Source organism: Python bivittatus, unplaced genomic scaffold (genome assembly GCF_059951505.1).
Source record: "Python bivittatus isolate LINGU-HERP-01145 unplaced genomic scaffold, Pbiv_v1 ctg000020_np1212, whole genome shotgun sequence".
Taxonomy (NCBI): domain Eukaryota; kingdom Metazoa; phylum Chordata; class Lepidosauria; order Squamata; family Pythonidae; genus Python; species Python bivittatus.
The window spans coordinates 24,179,865-24,198,305 of NW_028277030.1; the positions used below are offsets into that span (position 1 = coordinate 24,179,865).

At 36.4% G+C, this 18,441-nt stretch overlaps 1 protein-coding gene across 1 annotated transcript in view; it reads left to right on the forward strand.

Moving 5' to 3' along the window:
- Window positions 1–17,958, forward strand: part of NBAS (NBAS subunit of NRZ tethering complex) — a 191,603-nt gene extending 173,645 nt beyond the window's left edge. The window contains exons 51-52 of the mRNA XM_088135940.1: window positions 5,702–5,830; window positions 17,279–17,958. Coding sequence (XP_087992066.1) covers window positions 5,702–5,830; window positions 17,279–17,554 — 405 coding nt within the window. The 3' untranslated portion in view covers window positions 17,555–17,958. The remainder of the gene's footprint in view (window positions 1–5,701; window positions 5,831–17,278) is intronic.
- Window positions 17,959–18,441: the final 483 nt, after the last annotated feature.

Consider the following 18,441-nt stretch of genomic DNA (forward strand, 5'->3'; position numbering starts at 1 on the left):
GTTAGTCACTACTGACAACAGATGGGTCTCAGATGTCCTTTCAGTTCCATGTGGCTAGTTCAGCCAGAGCTCCTGCCAGCATCCTTCCTAATGAAATTCTGTTTCATCTCTGTTGGTGGATCAGGGCGCTCAAGAGTTCTAACCAAAAGTGCTTGTTGGATTTGCAGTGTTTGTCACTTAAGCTTTTATTGATGCGGTATTTTTTTTAAAGTTTGGTAAAATATTGAAATGTCTAAAGTGCTTGCAGTCTCCTTTTCTCCAGATGGGGCAATAAAAACACCTCCTCATAAATTGCTAGCTTCAGACTCTTCTATGCTTCTGTTTGTAAGCTCACTTTTGTCCCAACCGCATTCATAAAGTCTTCCATTGTTACAGGCCCTGAAATGCTGTGAACATGTTTTAGGAATTGGAATAGGCGAGATTTCAAGCTGGAGGAACTGAAAACTTATCCCAGAAAAGTATTGGGAGGAGGGGCTGCATACTGAACATACTTATGATTGACTTATTTATTTACTGGGGGGAGAGCTTAATAATTTTTATCTTTACAGATAACATGCCAGTACACAAAAAATATGACCAAATGAGTTATTCCAAAATAAAGCAAGTTAATGCAATTAAAAAAAAAAACTATCAAGTAAGTGGAATATAGATGCACAAGGACAGATGCCTAGCTTAAAATTGTTTGATTATAATTGGTAGTAGACCAAAATTTTTAGTTTAGTTGTATCGTGTTGTAGTCCCCTACCTGAGTCTTTTTTAAACTTGGTATGTCAGGAACTGCTTTTGGGACTTCCTTATATGAAGAACATGTCCTAGATGGAATCATTCACAGGACAAAGGAGCATGGCAAATAAGGGCAGCAAAATCTTCATACTTCACCCTATTTAAGGACACTCAAGGGTGAGCAAGAAGAGCTACCCCCTGGTCACATGTTTGCAGAATGTTTTGTTGGGATTCATTTCAGCTTGTGGACTCTGATGAAGTTGATAGAGCACTCTCTAGAGTGAGCTCCACTGCCTATGGCTTAGATCCATGCCTTTCCTGGCACTTTCAGTGGAGGCAGTGAGTAGCTGGATCTAAGAAGTAGACAGTGTCACTTTAGGGGAGGGTGCTGTGCTGGATACCTTTAAAGAGACACTGATATAATCCCTTCTAAAGATACCTTCCAGTTACATTATTGCTCTGTGTCTTAACCTTTCTTTTTTAGGGAAGTTTATTTATTTTTATGTATTAAGTCAATTTATCCAGTTACCCTAACAACATGTGACTTACGGCCATATACACAAACAAAACAAATAAAAATATACATTAACAAAAAAAAAAACCAGTCTCCAGACACAGGCAACATTTTTGAATTGTTTTCTGTGTCTGGAGACTGTTTTGTTGTTGTTGTTGTTGTTAATGTATATTTATTTAGTTGAGCTGTATAACTGGATATTATACGCATATGATGATACCAAACCCTGTGCTGATGGTTGGCCTCACCTAGTGGCCACATGTAAATGTTAAACAGGAGCAGGGAGAGAATCATCCCCCGAGATATGCCATAGAACAGGAGCTAAGGTTTAGATCTTTCTCCCTATCAACACCGATTGAATCAACTCTGGAAAAAGGAAAACAACCATTCGCACTTCCAACACTATGAGCCGTCCCAGAAAGATACCACAAGGGTACTGAAGGGTGCTGAGAGGAAAAGAGGGCCAGGATGGGTGCACCATTACCTTCTCAGTCCCTCCATATGTCATCTACAGTGTGGTTTCAGTACCATGCTAATGCCTGAAACCTGACAGAGATTCCAATAATCCACTTTCTCCAGAGCCTCATGAAGCTGCAAGTCAACCACCTTCTCTGCCACCTTCCTCAAAAAGGGAAGGCTGGAAATGGATCAGAAATTATCCAATACTGATGGATCTAGTGACGGATTCTTGGAGGAGGAGGACCACCACCTCCTTCAAGAATTAATTCACTACCAGTTGGACTCACCTACATGTCACCCTCTGAGAGGCCTTAACAGCCAAGAAGGTTGTGGATCTAAAATGCAGGTGGTCTTACTAACAGCTCCAAGCACCCTGTTCACTTCCTCAGGGCAAACAGGCTCAAATTCTTCCCATATAACCTTGCTAGACCATACCTCAGTTAATTCAACTACACATGCACAGCTAGAGTCCAAGTCAGAATGAATCTGAGTAACTTTATCTGACAGATGCCTTGAGTAATCCTCACAGTGGCCCTTCACACAGTATTCTGACCGTTCTTCCTTAAGAGGGACCAGGTCACCTTAAACAGGGCTGCCAGACAACAATTCATGGATGCAATAACAGCAGAACAATAATTAAGTTTTGCCACTCTTATTGCCGCAGTGTAATCCTTAATAAAGGCGCTACCCATGTTCGTTTAGTTTGATCTTTGCTTTTTATCCAGGGTTGTTGAAAAGGTAATGTGGCTTCAGCTACAGAGTGTTCTACAAGAACCAGATTATCTGGACCTCTTCAGTCAGGGTTCAGGTCTGGGCATGGGGCAGAAGCAGCACTGGTCATTCTGATGGATGACCTTAGTTGGAAGAAGTGTACCCAGCAGTCTATTTGGCTTCTCAGTGCCATTCAGTACCATTGACAAAGGTATTGTTTTGGATTGTTTGTTTTGCAGATTGTTGACAATTGAAGACACTGTTCTACAATGGTTCCACTCCTTCCTAGGAGAATAATAGTGCAGGAGGAGAGATTGGCTTGATAGGGGCTCTCTTGTGGGGTCCTGCAGGGTTCAGTCATGTTCCTGCTACTCTTTAACATTTGTGTGTTTGGAACAGTTATCTGCCACTTCAGGGTGAAATATCATCTGTATCCTTTTAGATATCTGGAAGATTCCTTCAAGTAGAATCAATTTGTCCAGTACACACTTGGGGATATTAAGGGTTCCCAAGATATGAGAGGTGAGAACTGTGGGTGCCCAGAGGTGGTGTTTCTCTGTGATGGCCCCACTTTTCAGAACAGCCTCCCCCCGCACCCCCCCCCCCCAATGTCCAGTTCACACCAACCCTGGCATTTTTTAAAAAGCTGTTAAAACAGAACTTTTCTGCAGGACCTTTGAAAACTAATGTCACTTAATGTGGGGTTAGCACTACTGGGTTTTTTGTAATTGTATATTGCCTATTTGTTTTAATAACCTTATTGTTAAGTTATCTTTTTTATAGTTTTTAGCTATATTTTAATTCTTTAATTTTTATTTATTTATTTATGCAATTTCTATAGCTGCCCATTTCAATCCAAGAGACTGAGCAGCGAACAATTTCAATAATTGAAACCATTAAAACAATTACAAATTATACATATAGGCAGCTGAGAATTGTCACAAAAATTACATAAAAATCAACAGTGCAACCAGATAACAGGGCCCTTAACGCTTTCAGGATCCAGGCTCTGGCATATAGCCAGGTTTTTAAACCCTAAGGAAAGGCTAGCAGGATCGGGGCCATCCTGAGGTCCAAAGGAACATCCTGATGTTCCAAAGGGCGGGGGCTAATAATTGTCTGTTTTTGTAAACTGCTGTGAGTCTTAAGATTTTGGAGGTTTACTGATATAATAAATATACATAAATGCATAAATTTACTGTAACGAAACGTTGCAGTAAAATTTCACCCCCAATAGGAGATATTATTGGTATCATTCACATCATCTTCATCATCCCATATTTCCTGTAGGAGCTCAAATTAGAGAACATGGTATTCCTTTCTCTAATTTTCTCCTACAACTTCAACCTGTGCAGTCTGGTTGGGCTGAGAGTGAATGGCCCAGTGAGTTTTTTTGGCTGAGGATGGACTTGAACCTGGCACTCTCTTGGTCCTGATCCAATATCTTAAGCATTACCCTACATTAGTTATTCAGGATTGCCATTAGTGTCAGATTTCAACTACTGCTAACCAGAAATAACAGCTGCTCAACATTCATGCAGCACACAAAGGAATCAGAGATGGCACTCAAGGTTAAAATTAAAGGTGGTGTTTGTGATTGTATTACCCATCTGAACTGATTTATTCTACCATGCAAGTGAACACACCAGAAAAAAGAGAGAACCAATAGATTAAATGTATTGTAGATGAGGTAGTAAAATTAGAAATATTGAGCTTTCTATCATCTCTTACAACTTCGTATTAGGGGCTTGTTTCTGGTAAACAGTAACAAAAAGGCTTGTAGAACACAATATGAAATACTGATCATATATTTCTGCACATTTTTTGTGCATCTGGAAAGGACAATTTATTGCTATGTGCACAGGGCTTACAAAAAAAAGTGCTGATGGCTCTTAAGATGCACAGTTGGGTGAAGCAGCAGTTTTCTACTGCCAGTAACATTTTATATCTGCAAACCCATCAAAACCTTAAGTGAAGAAGCTGAATTATAAGAGGCTTGATAGAACTATAAAACTTATTTCCAAAGAAGTCCAAATGACATTCTTGTTCCTGAAGACTAGGAGCGGGGAATAAAGATATACAGAAGTGCCTAACCAACTTCTAGGAACATCTACATAGAGCTAATTCAAATAAGTGTCTTAACACAGTGGTGACTTATACCATACATTCTCTTGGACCAGGTTGCTCCTTAATTGTGGAAGAGTGCTTCCTAGAGCAAGCTCTTATCCTGTGGTTAACAGTTATATAAGCTAATTAAGGTATATGCTGATTTGAGTTTGGGTGAGAAACTAATTCCATTTTATAGTGCCTGGCCTCCATTTGTCAGTCTGCCATTCAACCAGTAGACAGGTATGCTTGTTGGATTTCTTGTACTTCAGTTATGCTACAGCCACACTCCAGTTATGGATATTTGGATTCTTTTTAGCTTCCCTGCCCTCCTGAAATCTGCTTGCTCTGTACTAAAATTAATGATATAATTTTTCAAATATTTTCTGTTCAATATGACCACATTCCAGAGATTGTGATTTTAGGAGATGGGCTTGACTATTAATCAATTAGTGGTGATCAGATCTTTGTAGCTAATAGGAGAAGAAAACATAATGTGAAAGTGCAGAGATATTTGCACGCAGAGTATTGTGCTGGGTGATGCAGGTAGAACTGGATCTTGTAGTTAAAGAAGTGTATTATACTAAAACGAATAGACAAAAATGTTCTGGAATGAAAGTCTGTTTCTTTATTGTTGAAAATTCTTTGGTATATACAGTAACTAGTAGTTTTCAAAATCTCAGTTGTACTCCAGATTTTTTACATGTCTATGTGTATGAGAGTATTGTTGGATGGATGAATGGCCTCAACTGACATGCAGCTTCATTTCCAGAGACCTTTTGAATGTTTAGGAATAAAAGAAGGTGGGGACACCATGCAGAGCTTAGTTCCTCAAATTCTTTCCATCCCTTTTATTAGCAGTGGCCATAGGTGACAACTGATGGTCTTCTTCTGGGACAGAAGGCATCTTTTCAAAATGTTTATAGTTTAATTCTTCTCAGTGCAGTTCTCATAAAAGGAATTTTCAAGTGACTTTAGCTCAACAATTCAGTCTTTTGCTCCATTCACTCTTTAAATTTCATAAGAGGCTGAATTTTCAGCACAGGTTTTTGTTGGGCTGCTTGCTTGCTTGCTTTAAAAGGATTCTGGTTTTCGTTTTGGACTTGATGTAAGGATTTCCTGAATAAGAGTGCAAGTTGTGACCCTCTGGCTGACTGCTTACACACAAGTTTTCTTTTTGTTTTTCAGTGCATAAAAAGCCTGTGTTTGCTGCTCCTGAAGGAATCTCTTCTGCTACCCTCTCTAAAGCTGCTTGTGGAAAGTGGAGATCAAGATCTGCACTTCATGGCACTAGAGCAGATAACAGCAGTTGCTAAGGTATGAGCAATTGAATTAGCCATTCTTCCTCATTTGAGGTAATAAATTAGCTCTTCGGTCATCAAGCAGGAAACTAGGCCTTTTGAGTGTAATATAGTTATAATGCCTTTCCGAAGCTTTTGTATCTGTAATCTACAGAAGTATATAGGGCTAAGTGTTCATTTTATATGCTCAAAATGATTAAGACTAATTATGTTTCTTCTAATTATTTTACATTATCTCTTCAACCAATTGTTTAGGAAAATAACAAAGAGCTTTTGTACCTACTTGATGGTTTGTCTTAGATAATCCATTTGTCATTAATTCTGTGTAGACTGGAATATACTGAGCATAACAGATCTGGGTTTTAGATATCTTGACATGCCAGTAGCATGCAATTAAGACAAATCTTATTAATGATCACCAAACTGGAACTTTTAATACTACAAAACATGGTGGTTAGGGGCTGAACAAAATATTTGAAAGGAATGTTTCACAAAGCACATTAGTGTAGGTTACGTCTTCTGGAAGGTTTACTGCAGTTGCTTCAAAAGCTTTCCTGGATTATCTATCTTTATACACAGCTTTTACTTCTCAGTGGAAGTGTTGTCTGCACATGCACATTCATGCAGAAGCAACTGGGAAAAGCTTTTGGAGCTGCCAGATCTTCCAGAGGAAGTAGCTACTTTCATACTTCAATGAGTGATGCTTTGCTTACATTATTGTGCTTTATAAAACACCCTTTCAAATGCTTTACACTACCTGAATAGTGGTTGTGAATCTTTTAAAGAAATGAAGTAATTAACTGTTCGTTCACTGTTCTCGTGTCTTTATTAAAGCAGTCCTCCATATCTTCTGTTGTCATGATTTCAAATAGAAAATGTCAGTTTGGGCATGCAGGAATTTCCCCACTAAAATATTTTTTTAGATTTCAGATGTGTTCACAACCCATACCACCTATGTTTTCTGTTCACTTAATCACATAAAACAGCCTTTAGCACCCTGATGTCTTTCAAATATGTTGAGCAATAGCTCCCATAAATCCTCCAGCATTTCCATTGGGCCATAACCCACAACCAGCCATATTGGATAGAGATTTCTAGGAGACGAAGCACAGTATACCTGGAGTGAATCAGAAGAGGAGGGTTGAAATAGAGTATCTAATCCAGTCAAAATGACAGAATCAGATGATGTGATGAAGCTTAATGTACTAATCATGTATTCTTCCCTTGCCTTTCCATAGTGTCAAATTTTAGATTATGCAGTGTGCTTTGTGAATAATAATCATGCTGTATGAATACCCATAATCGTAAATAATGGTAATCAAGGGTCTGGAGCCAACATTTTTAATCCATTGTACGTACAGTTGCAAACGCTTGAAGTGTAATTTGCCATATATAACTATGTTTGCAAATTCTTGAAAAGTAACTTAACTGATTTTGATGTTTTGATGAGATTAAAATTGCATTGAAAATGTTAATAAGGTTAAAAACCAGCAGGTTTAAACATGATAAACAAAAACTAAAGATAATATTGACAGAGTAACACAGTTAAGACCAAATGTAACCAGATTTGCTAATTTGTAGGAATATTACAAAGTGCCCACTGTTATTTCATGTTGTGCTTTACATGCTGCAGCACAGAATTTGGCCACATTATGTTTAATGTTTAGATGCCAACCTGACTGTTAGAAAGCAATACAGAAACTATTTGAAAGAGTCATTCAATGACCTAGTGATAAACTAAGTGAAATAAACATACTCCCCATCTCTTATAATACTAAGATGTGACTAGTTAATGAACTGTTCATTCCTCGTAGGATATCTTAATAAACCAGCCCTCCAGAAAGACAGCTGGCAATACATTAAAATGGGCCAATGAGAACACTCTATGATATCTAGGCAGTTCCAAAGTATTGAAATAGTTGGTTGGCTCTGTATGAATTTTCAGTCTCCAAGTCCTAATGTCATAACTTGTTTAAGAGTCTCTGATAACACTAAAACAAACCATGTGATATGTTGTCTGATATGGCTTTCTTCCAGGCTGACTGATATTAATCAAGGATTGTTAAGGGGCCAAAAGTTTCATTTTAAGTGGAAACTCAAAAATCAGCAGTCAAGCTTGATTCATCACCCTTGGTAGCCCTAAATTCCATTCACAAGGCTGCATTCAGCAGACATTTAGGGACCTGGAGCACTGTTTCCAAGACTTTGATTGAACTGATTCCAGCAGAGTGTTAGTTGGAACATGGCCCAAACTGAACTGAGTTATTGCATCAGACTTAGCCATTAATAATCTGACAGCAGCAGAAATAATCTGTCCTCCTTTTGAGTAGAGGAACTTCATGTTTGCTACAACACTTATTCTAGGTCTTTTAGCAAATACTGTAATCTTTCTTTTCTAGTAATTGATTTGAAGAGATAAACAGAGTGAGGCTGAGCAATAGCTTCAACACTCTCCTAAACCCAAATTAAGATTGAGATAAAACCACCATATTCTTACCATATAATAGGATTTGCACTTCTCAGATAGCTTACATGGCTGGAGATCCAGATTTTATAGATTCTTGACTACTTAATATAAATTTGTAAAAGGGATAGTACATGATCCTGATTCTGAATAGGAGGAGAATTTAAAACTTACCCTTGTAGATTGCATTTTAGATTCAAGTTTGTATTTTCATGTAATTTATAGATGTGTAGGAGCAGAGATCTATGGTTATAACCTTGAGTTTTCCCTTGAGATTTTCCTGGAGTTTGAATCAAAGACATATTTAAAGTTAACAGAAGCCACAGAGTGTTGTGGAGGATTTTTTCTGTAAAAAAAAGAAAAAAAAACCCTTCTCTTTTTCACATTAGTAATACATTCCTTTTGTTAGATAAATAGTTAGTTAGATATTTGTATATTTTTCCACTAGGTATTATAATACCATTCTTTCATATGCAATAGCTTGTCCTACTTAAAAGCCTATGATTAATAAGTTTTCCCATACTTATCGTCAGTAAACATTTACTTTTCAGCTTGGTCCTAACATTGTAGCTTGTTACAAATATTAAATATGATTTAATTCCAAGTTATTAAGAAACTGCAAAACTAACTTTAGTTTTATCTAACAAAAGGAATGTATTACTAATGTGAAAAAGAGAAGGGTTTTTTTTTCTTTTTTTTACAGAAAAAATATTTCAGTAGTTCAGTAGCAATCTGGATCAATATGCAATCCTTGCCCCTCCTGCATCTATTCAGTATTCTCACATGTTTTGCTTCTCATCTCCTGTTTCCATCATTGGTTGCCCTCCCACAGTCCGAATGGCTGTTCCAATCTGAAAGGCCCATTTGAGGTCAGAGATGTACTTCAGGATGGGAACATTTTCCCCTCAAATACTTTTCTAATCTTCAAAATTTAAAATTGATTTAATTTAACCACATTTAAATTTAATTAAATATAGTTAATTTAAAGAAGAGTTTCCCTCAAGCCAGTCTGACTCTTGGTGATTCCATGGAGACATCCTTATGGCTTTCCTGGCAGCAATAAGGAAGTCCTTTGCCTTTCCCTTCTTCCAGGGTGTTCCAAGTCTGTATTGCCCTGCCATTCCCTGCTTGTCTCCCATTCAAATATGAACTACATCTAACCCTGTTTCATTTTCTCAGGGTTGCTATGGTGGTTAATATATTTCTTCTAGTGTAATAATGTTCCTCTTCTGTCAGGTTAAAAATTAGAATTCAGTGCCAACTTTCAGGGGATCCTTTGTGTATCCTTGGTGTGGAAGCTCCAAGTTCGCTAGAGCAGACTAACTTCTGGCTTCTAACACCTGAGGAATTATAAAGCTAAACAGTGTGGTTCTTCCTGGTGAGACCACTGTGTCTTCATGTGAATTCAGGGTATATAGGAAGGCATCTATAAACCAGCCACTTGATCATATCATTACCTATTTGTAAGGTGAGAACCGGTAACTCTGAACTACAACATCCAGTATCACCTGTCTTTGACCATGCTGGCTAAGGTTGTGGAAGTTACGGTTAATTAACCCTAAGGGGGTCTCAGATTCTGTATATCATTTAGATTTAGGCCTGCATCTCTACAATGGAGCTTTTAAATATAGGTTGCTGCAGATAATGTACATTGCCCATAATTCTTTTATGGGTAACTGCTTTGTACATCCCCATTCTGAAGTATCGTAGGGAAGGGGAGAGGGATTTGTTCTCTTTCCCTCTTAAACACTTGAAATATTGTAGCCAAGGAAGAGAACAAATGGTCGTCCAGCTGAAATAGTAAGCTGTTGCTCCTTGTCTCTGACGAGACAGAATATATAAACTTTCCTACACTACTTAAATAATTGGCATAAACTTAGGCGTTTATAACATTTGAAGAATGTCACTGGGTGGATTTTTCTTTCTCTTTTGAGGTTTTTTTTCCCCCCTGTTCAGGTGTAACTGTTTTCTTACAATTCAGTCCTTGCCTACATTAAGCTATATTACATGATGCTTGAATAATATATATTGTCGCCAGGCAGACTTTTTGAGTTAGCTTGTTTTTCTGTTTAACCATGGCTCTTTTGTTTCCTAAAGCCCTCTCTCTGCTTACATTACACCAGAGAATCATAACCAGCATCTGGAAAGCAAAATCAGAACCTATTGATTTTCCTAGCAAGGCTCGCAACCACAAATATGCAAGAGGAAATGCAGTGCTCACTTGCTGATCAAATGTATTATTTAGTCATTTGTTGTCTAATACTGACAGCTTTATGGATGTTTACATTTAAAGAGATAATGGTGGGGGAAGTGCTGATACCAGGATTTCAGCTGCTTTTGCCTGCAGTAAAAAGCCTGGCTTCTTTTCCTAGCTTTCCTGAAATTGCAGCACCCTTGTATTTGCTGCTTATCCATCTCCAAATTACTGTTTCTGTGTATTTCCCTGATCAGAAATAACTGGTTCATCTCTGACAATGAATCTTGTGCATAAATAATTGAAAGAATGTTAGGTTTGCCAGCAGCACATTTAGTTTGAATAGTGTCTTGTCTCAAATAATAGAACAACAAAGTTCTAAGTTTTGTTTTGTTTTGTTTTGAATCTTGGTTATAACTCTAGGTAGTGTTCAAGATTAACAATATTTAGTCTTCTGGCTTCCAAATTCCATTTTAACGTGTAAATTGGTACACCTCAGCTCTTCCCCAGGGAACCAGGCCAAAGATGCTGTTATCAAAAAATATATATTTTATTAAAAGGCTTTAATAATTTTTTTTAAGAAAAACCTCATGCCAGTCAATGATAATGAATAAATGTTTTTATAAAATTACACTAAAATTCCAATTACTTAAAATACTAACAAAACATTTGACAATTAGCATTTCACTGACAGCTAGCTAGTATACATTGATTATTTTCATCAGTTGTGGATTTTATCAGTTTTTGGTATCTTTTATTTGTTGAATAAATAAGATTGCTCATGAGTTACAGTTATTTATGTTCATACTCAGAAAGGGATGATTGTGGTAACCTCAAAAAGGATACTAAGATTGAAATCCTGAAATTGTATAGTCACTTATTCCACAAATTTGGTGGAATTCATGGCCAAGGTAATGTCTATAAACTCATATATGTTCGTTTTCACATATTAATTTTACCTGTTCTGCATTGTATAAGCAATTTCAAACTCATTGTTTTCCTGAACTCCAGTGGGTATTTTTTGGATAGGTAAACACCTGTTAAACTGAAAGCTTCACTGACTTAAGAATGCATTATCTCAGCTGACATTGTATACTTCGTCAGTGCATCTACATCCTGTGTCCATTAACTGATTAAATAGAGACAGAAACAGCCTATCCTGCTGCATGCCTGTTGGTCAGCACAACTCCCAAATTCTGCATGTTACTCTGATACACGTCAATTTTTAAACTAGCTTCCAAACATTTTCTGTATCATGTCTTCAAACATAACAAATATATGTGACTAAAGTAATTTTCATTCCTTATCTTGTATTTTTAAAAGAGGAAGGATCTGATTACAGTAAATTGATTCCTCATAGAACTGTTCTGCAAGAACAATCCTCTCCTTGTGAGAGGGCTGCCAGTGATGAAAAAGAGGAGATGAGAAGCAGAAAGCTCATGCTCATATTGAGTGGCTACAAGAAAGGCAAAGGTTGCTGTAAAAGAGGGCTAGCTCATGCCCTAATTCTTTATTATTCTCTCTGATGTTTCTATTTATGCTTTCTATAAACTCTGTGTAAGAAATCTTTTGTCTCATAAGCTAGCATAAAAATCATTGTTCACAGTAGGCCCCTTATCTAGTATTTCTTATTAATTGTCAGAATTCTGAAGATTATTGTTTGATATGTTTGGTTGTTTTTCAGGTAAATTGTTAAAGTAGAACACTAAAGGAGAGTGTTGCAGAAATGAAAATGAGCTTAGTTGCATGGATTTGATATGTTTGTTGTATGCAAATAAGCTCAAATACCAATTCATAGTTCCCGTATTTAATTTGTTTTCTTCCTCATGCATAATGATCCAAAAGCAATCTGTATTATCCTATTTCTTTGAGAATTTATTTGATTCTTCTATAATGGTTTGGTTCAAGCTTCGTGTTTATATTTCAGGAACAATTACTATCCTGTGAATCTTTTAATATTAAATTGGTTAAATGAATAAATATCTAAAATATCCCAAGTATTTTTCTTTCCCAGTGGCATTCTTTGTAAACACATGCCTTGTGCTGTAATGGTATATTCCAGATCTCCAGAATTTTCCAGGTTGAGTTAAGGCCATTAGCAGTTGTGTCTCCCCTACTCTTGGTCTGCATCTGCTTCCATTTGTCTCCATACTTAAGCCTGGGGACACCTTTGGAAAAGTGGAAACTTTTCTTCATTACATTAGACAAAGCAAATGGGTCTTTATCATAAAAGATTTTGCTTGTCTGCACATTCTTAATGTAATTGATGCTAACCACTCACCTTTCATAGTTCTTCTGCACCTTCTGGTTTTCACTGTAGTTTTCCTACTATGATTTTAAATCCCACGAACATAAATCTGTGTTCTAAATGACCTAAAGGTAGAATTGGGTCTTCTTGCTCCACCTTTGTGAGCAACACTTCTCCCACCTCTGGATTTGTTGGGCTACTGAGACAGGAGAGACCTGTATTGACATAAGCATCAACCTTTAAAATCCTAAAAAACAGTAGTAGCAGCTGAAATTAGTTCAGTTCAGACATAGTTAGAGCACTAGTTTAGCATTAGAAACGTATTAAACATACAGGAAGAAGTCCATTAGCTTCTCTTACCACTTTAGAGGACCATATTTACTTGAAAAGAAGCTTATCCTCAATTTAAAATGACCATCCCCCCCAAAAAATATTCAACAGAAGAAAGACACTAAACCAGTGTTTTTCGAACTTGGCGACTTTAAGATGTGTGGACTTCAACTCCCAAAATTCCCCTGCTAGTATGTGCTACCAGTTCAATCTTACAGAGTTGGCATGCTCTGGGTTCCATCGATTAAACAATGCCACCTGCCTGGACCCCAGAAGCATGCCTTCTCTGCAGCAGCACCTGCCCTCTGGAATGAGATTCCCCCCAAAATTTGAATGGCTCCCACCCTACTGATATTTCAAAGAACCCTAAAGATGTGGCTTTTTGACCAGGCCTTTGGCCCCTTTCTTCCTTTTTGTTCCCCTCTGGTTTTGTTTTCTTTGCCATTGCTGTTCTTCTGTCTTGTGGTGTTTTTTGTCTTTTTTTTTTTTTTTTTATTAAATGTTTTTACAATTGTAAACCGCCTAGAGTTGCTGGCAATCGGGCAGCATATAAATTTAATAAATTATTATTATAGTTGTCAAGTTTGAAAAACACTGTACTAAACAGACAAAAATATTGTATATATCTCAGCTTCCCTACCATATCAACCAGGATTGCCAACTCACACTAAATCTGCCCTGGAGAGTCTTTCCACGCCTTCCCTACCAATAAATGTGTGCATATGATATATTTGTTTGCTTATGTGTATATCCACACTGGCAGAGACTACACTCCAACAAAAAGGACAAGGCCAGAGCAAAATAATAATAATAATAATAATAATAATAATAATAATAATAATAATAATAATAATTCCTGATTAACATAATTGTCTTTAAAATAATATCTGCTGAAGAGTAGTTTTTTTTTTTTTTAGTTGAATACAGCAAAGCTTAATTATATATTTTGCAATTATTGAGCATTTTTCAAAGTCCCCTTCCCATAGGCAGAGAAAGCTGGAAAAGATTGCAGTTGCACACAGTGAAGGAGAAGCTGTTGTTGAGCCTTGGCAATTGAGTATAAATTGGCATCCATTTAAAAGGGAGGGAAGCAGAAATTAACAACTAAGTGGCCAGCCACTTTGCCAAATAGCAAAGCCAGACAGTACTCAAGTGGTGAGAATAAGATGATAGGTTTGGAGATTCACAGAATCAGTTTAGCCTTTTTATTTTTTTTTATCAAGACCCTATTAGAAAGTTTTCTTCAAATAAATGTCAGCACAGAATTTTAACTTTAAAGTTAAAATTAACTTTATGGAACAGAATTGGGAATTGTTGCCCTCCACTTAACATTAAGCTTTTTGATGGAAAGAAAATTAGCATAGCAGAGGAATAATTCTGGCAGCCTATTTAAATGTAAGTGGGGAAAATAAAGGAAAACAGTAGCACGTTTGAAAGTAGAAGCAGCCTGTTTCTTAGCAATAAGGTAGTCATAATTAAATAATGCTAGCACTTTACTTCCTTCTCTAAATCATAGGTGGTTTCCTTCAGATATATCACAAAACTTAGGGTTTAGAGCAGGCAATAGGATTGTGCATGCCTCCTTCTCTGCCTTCCATTAAATTTCCTCCTAATCCATTTTGAGGTGTTACAGATGACATATGACATGATTTAATAAAGTGCTCAAAGTAAAATGAGAGATATACTTGATTTTTGTCTTGCTGTGGGCTAATGTAACTCCAATTTGGGAAAGAGAAGGGATTGCACATTTTCTCCAAACTGATCTTAAATCATATCCCTTGTCTTCATTGTACCTTGACATTGTTTTGAGTATAAACCACTTGTCAGATAATTGTGCACCTGCAAGTATCAAGAGAAAATGGCTCTCAATATCTACTCTGCCCACTGAAGAGTTTTTACAGCATGATACAAGCAGTGAAATCTCTCTCTCCCATTTTTACACACTGATCACCTTAAAACTCAACTTTCTAATAAAATCTTTGGTTAAACCCTTTGTCCTTTTCCTCAGTGATCCAGTAGTAGTTACTTGCTTTGTTCAAACAAAGATGACCATTATGGAGGTTGCTTGTATTGTTTGTGACTTTGTAATGAACTGTCTAGCATTGTCTTGTAGAAGGGTAGCTTCTGACTGATTAGTGAAAGTATATTATCAGATGCTATTAGCATTTCCAAAAAGGTATCAGTTCAGTTTTTTTCATTCTTCGTTAATATTTTCACTTTGTTCATTGTGAGAGTTAGATTTGGATTAGGTGGTATATCCCACCAACCATAAATTGCCCCATTACCATCCCTTTCCTGTTTCTCAGGAATCAGATATGGGAAAAGGTGTTAGCAGTCTGTTGTGTCCTCTCCTTCCCATGTCTTACTGCAGCCATCAATAGAGATACCAAATAGTCTTATCGTTAGCACCATCGTTGAAAGTGAGGTGTGGTATAACCTGAGGCCTCTTTCATGATCTCTGGAGCCTATCCTCTTTCCAGATGAGGTTCTATCCACTAGTCTCAGTAGTAATAGATTTAACTCTTTGAGGCTATCTTCTTTGATAAGTGTTGCCCAAGTTTATGACCACTAGGCAGAAATCTGTTCTTCATTATGCATAATTCTAATCACCTGCACAACCCCTTTATAGATGGAATGGGCCTTAGTCCTGTAATCATATTAAGTCATTTTGGCAACCTAAACTTTTTTTTTTCCAGCCATTTAGGGTACAGGACATTTTGGTTGCTATGTCCTATGATTTTTTTTTTTTTTGGTGGCAGCCATCAGACCACAGAAGTGTTGATATGCTGAGGAGCAACATGACATTGTCTTTTTTTTTTTCTCAAACATCATAAGCAGACTAGGCAAACTATCATTTGTCTTACTCAGTGCACTCATATACTTAGAATTTAATGTGCTGGAATTGCATTTGTGGAAGAGGAAGGTTGTATATAGCACTTACAGTATTTTAATCACCTATTATGTTTTTTTTTTTTAATCTGGAGTTGAAACTTGAAGGTTTTTTGTGCTATTAAAACAGCTTGACTTTCTGCAAAAGTGCTTTTAAATGAAGTATATAGCTTGCTTATATTGGAACATGGCCATCTTGTTTTTAATATGATCTGCAATTTGCAAATCACTCAAGCTTGCTGTTCTTGTTCTCAAAGCAGCTGCATCAGTTTGAAGCCAGTTTTACCACTCTGACTAATTTAAAGGTAAACAGTTGATTGTGGGATTCAACTTAATGAGCCATTCTAGTAGTATGACAGCTCAAAAGTTGAGTTGAAAGGTTTCATTCCTGATGCCAAGGGCACATGAGTAACTATACTTGCTATCTAGTAAATATGTATGAGTCTCAGGTGTTATACATGATCATATGAAATTGTGGTTTGTACTAATTTATAATATCAAGCAAGGGAGCTTGCATACTTTCTTATCAGAGTAATAGCTATGGATTATGGATAATGGATATCATGGAAAGTTGCTTGGATAATATTCAGAGCATTAGATCAAAACTTTTCATTAGTAGAAGGAACCATGATCAAGTAGAGGCTTCCATCTGAATAAGGAGGAGGGGGAAGAGAAGTGTTAATATTCACCAGTTCTCCTTTCCATTGACTTATTCTACACAAACTCTCATGCTGTGTGTGTTCCCACCCACCCATTCTGTTAAAACAGTGTTTTATAACTGGTTAATAGTACCAAAAACTTAAAATTTCAAATGCTATTAGACCATGAACATTTTGAGAATTTTTCAATATATCATATAAGCTGAAATTTTACAACTTAGCAATATTTTCTCAGATTCACCTGCATTCCCATCTGTACTTACGTATTCTGTAGTAACAGGAAAGATGTTCACTGAAGAGCATATAGTACTGTGAATATGGTTTGAGCATATTTGTTTTTAGTGTACATTTAAATATACATTGGTATGTGTTATAGCCACTCCCTTTCAAATCTGACTCTACCATCTTTGCTTCTTACAGGGGAACAAAGTAGGGCATATTTATCTATTTACCAACTTTTATCTGGTTGTCTAAGATAGGCTATATTTATCTCAATACTTTCAGCATATAGGATCGATTCTTACCCAGCAGAGGAGGAAAGACAGTGATAATGAAAGGGGAGTAGGGAAATTGAGTGGCTTAACAATAGATTATCATTCCATTTCTGATTCAAAAATACAACTCTATATTCATTTTTTAAAAATAATATTAGCTGTGTGCTTGCTTTTTTCCCCCCCTAGGTTGATGATTCCAGCTGTGACTCTGAATTTCTTTCTTTGCTCCTGGATGAGAAATTAGTAGTGAAATGCATTCCCACAGTTTATTATTCTCACCTAGTTAACTATCTGATCACCAATCAAGAGGAAGGACAATGGGATATAATAGAAATAGCAAAACAGCTGCAAAAAGAAGGCTTTGTTGCAGAAGCAGGATCACTCCTGATGGCCTTTAAAGGAACGCATCCTGCACTCCAGACCTATGGTGCAGCTCTGACCTCTCTTAGGCACTGGATTTAAGTGGGAAGGCACTTCAAGTTGCAATTGATGCCTCAAATATGAGTTGCTCGGCTGGAAATCTTGCTGAAGAAAAGTAATATGGAAAAATACACTTCAAGTTCATCTTTGCTCAGTACTACATGAAATTGTAATGTGCATTTTTAACCTTTTCTTGAATTGGTTCCCATGTGCATTCAATGTGACCCCTGAACAATATTCTAGTAAATATATATTTTCCAGTTTTCTCATAATAAATAATTATCATATAACACACAGTCATTGTATAAAAATATAATTAAAAATTAAGTTGCGTAGAACTAATAATCTCACATTAAATGGAAATTCCTGAGGAAGATACTTAATATGTCATTGCTGTTTGGAAATTTATTAATTTAATTTCTGTTTTAATTAAAGGCTTTCTTTTCAACCAACTTGAGTTTATTTTTAGTGTGGTTCCTTTTTCTGAAAGTAAAATAATAATAATAATAATTATTATTATTATTATTATTTATTATTTATTATTATTTATTATTGTATGCCACCTGTTTCAAATCAGCAGCCTTCTGTGCTAGGCAAAGGCCATAGCCACTATGCTATTTCAGTTAAAATAGAAATGAATCAGGATACACTAAACCAGAAATATAATTATTTACTAGAGATATAAAATTTCAAGAAATCTTGAAGTGTCAGAATGGAGGGTGGGAGAGACCTTTTTCCCATCCCCAAAATAATACACATGTAGCAGTTTGTTTTGAACAGTCTCTACAGGTATACAGTCCTGTTATTACTTTATAAAGCAAGTTTAGTGTATAAAATTGAAAAGTATGGTCCATTCAGAAAATGCTTATACATTATTGATGAATTCACTTTAAATTACATTTTTAAATTTTTGTTTAAAATGAAACTAG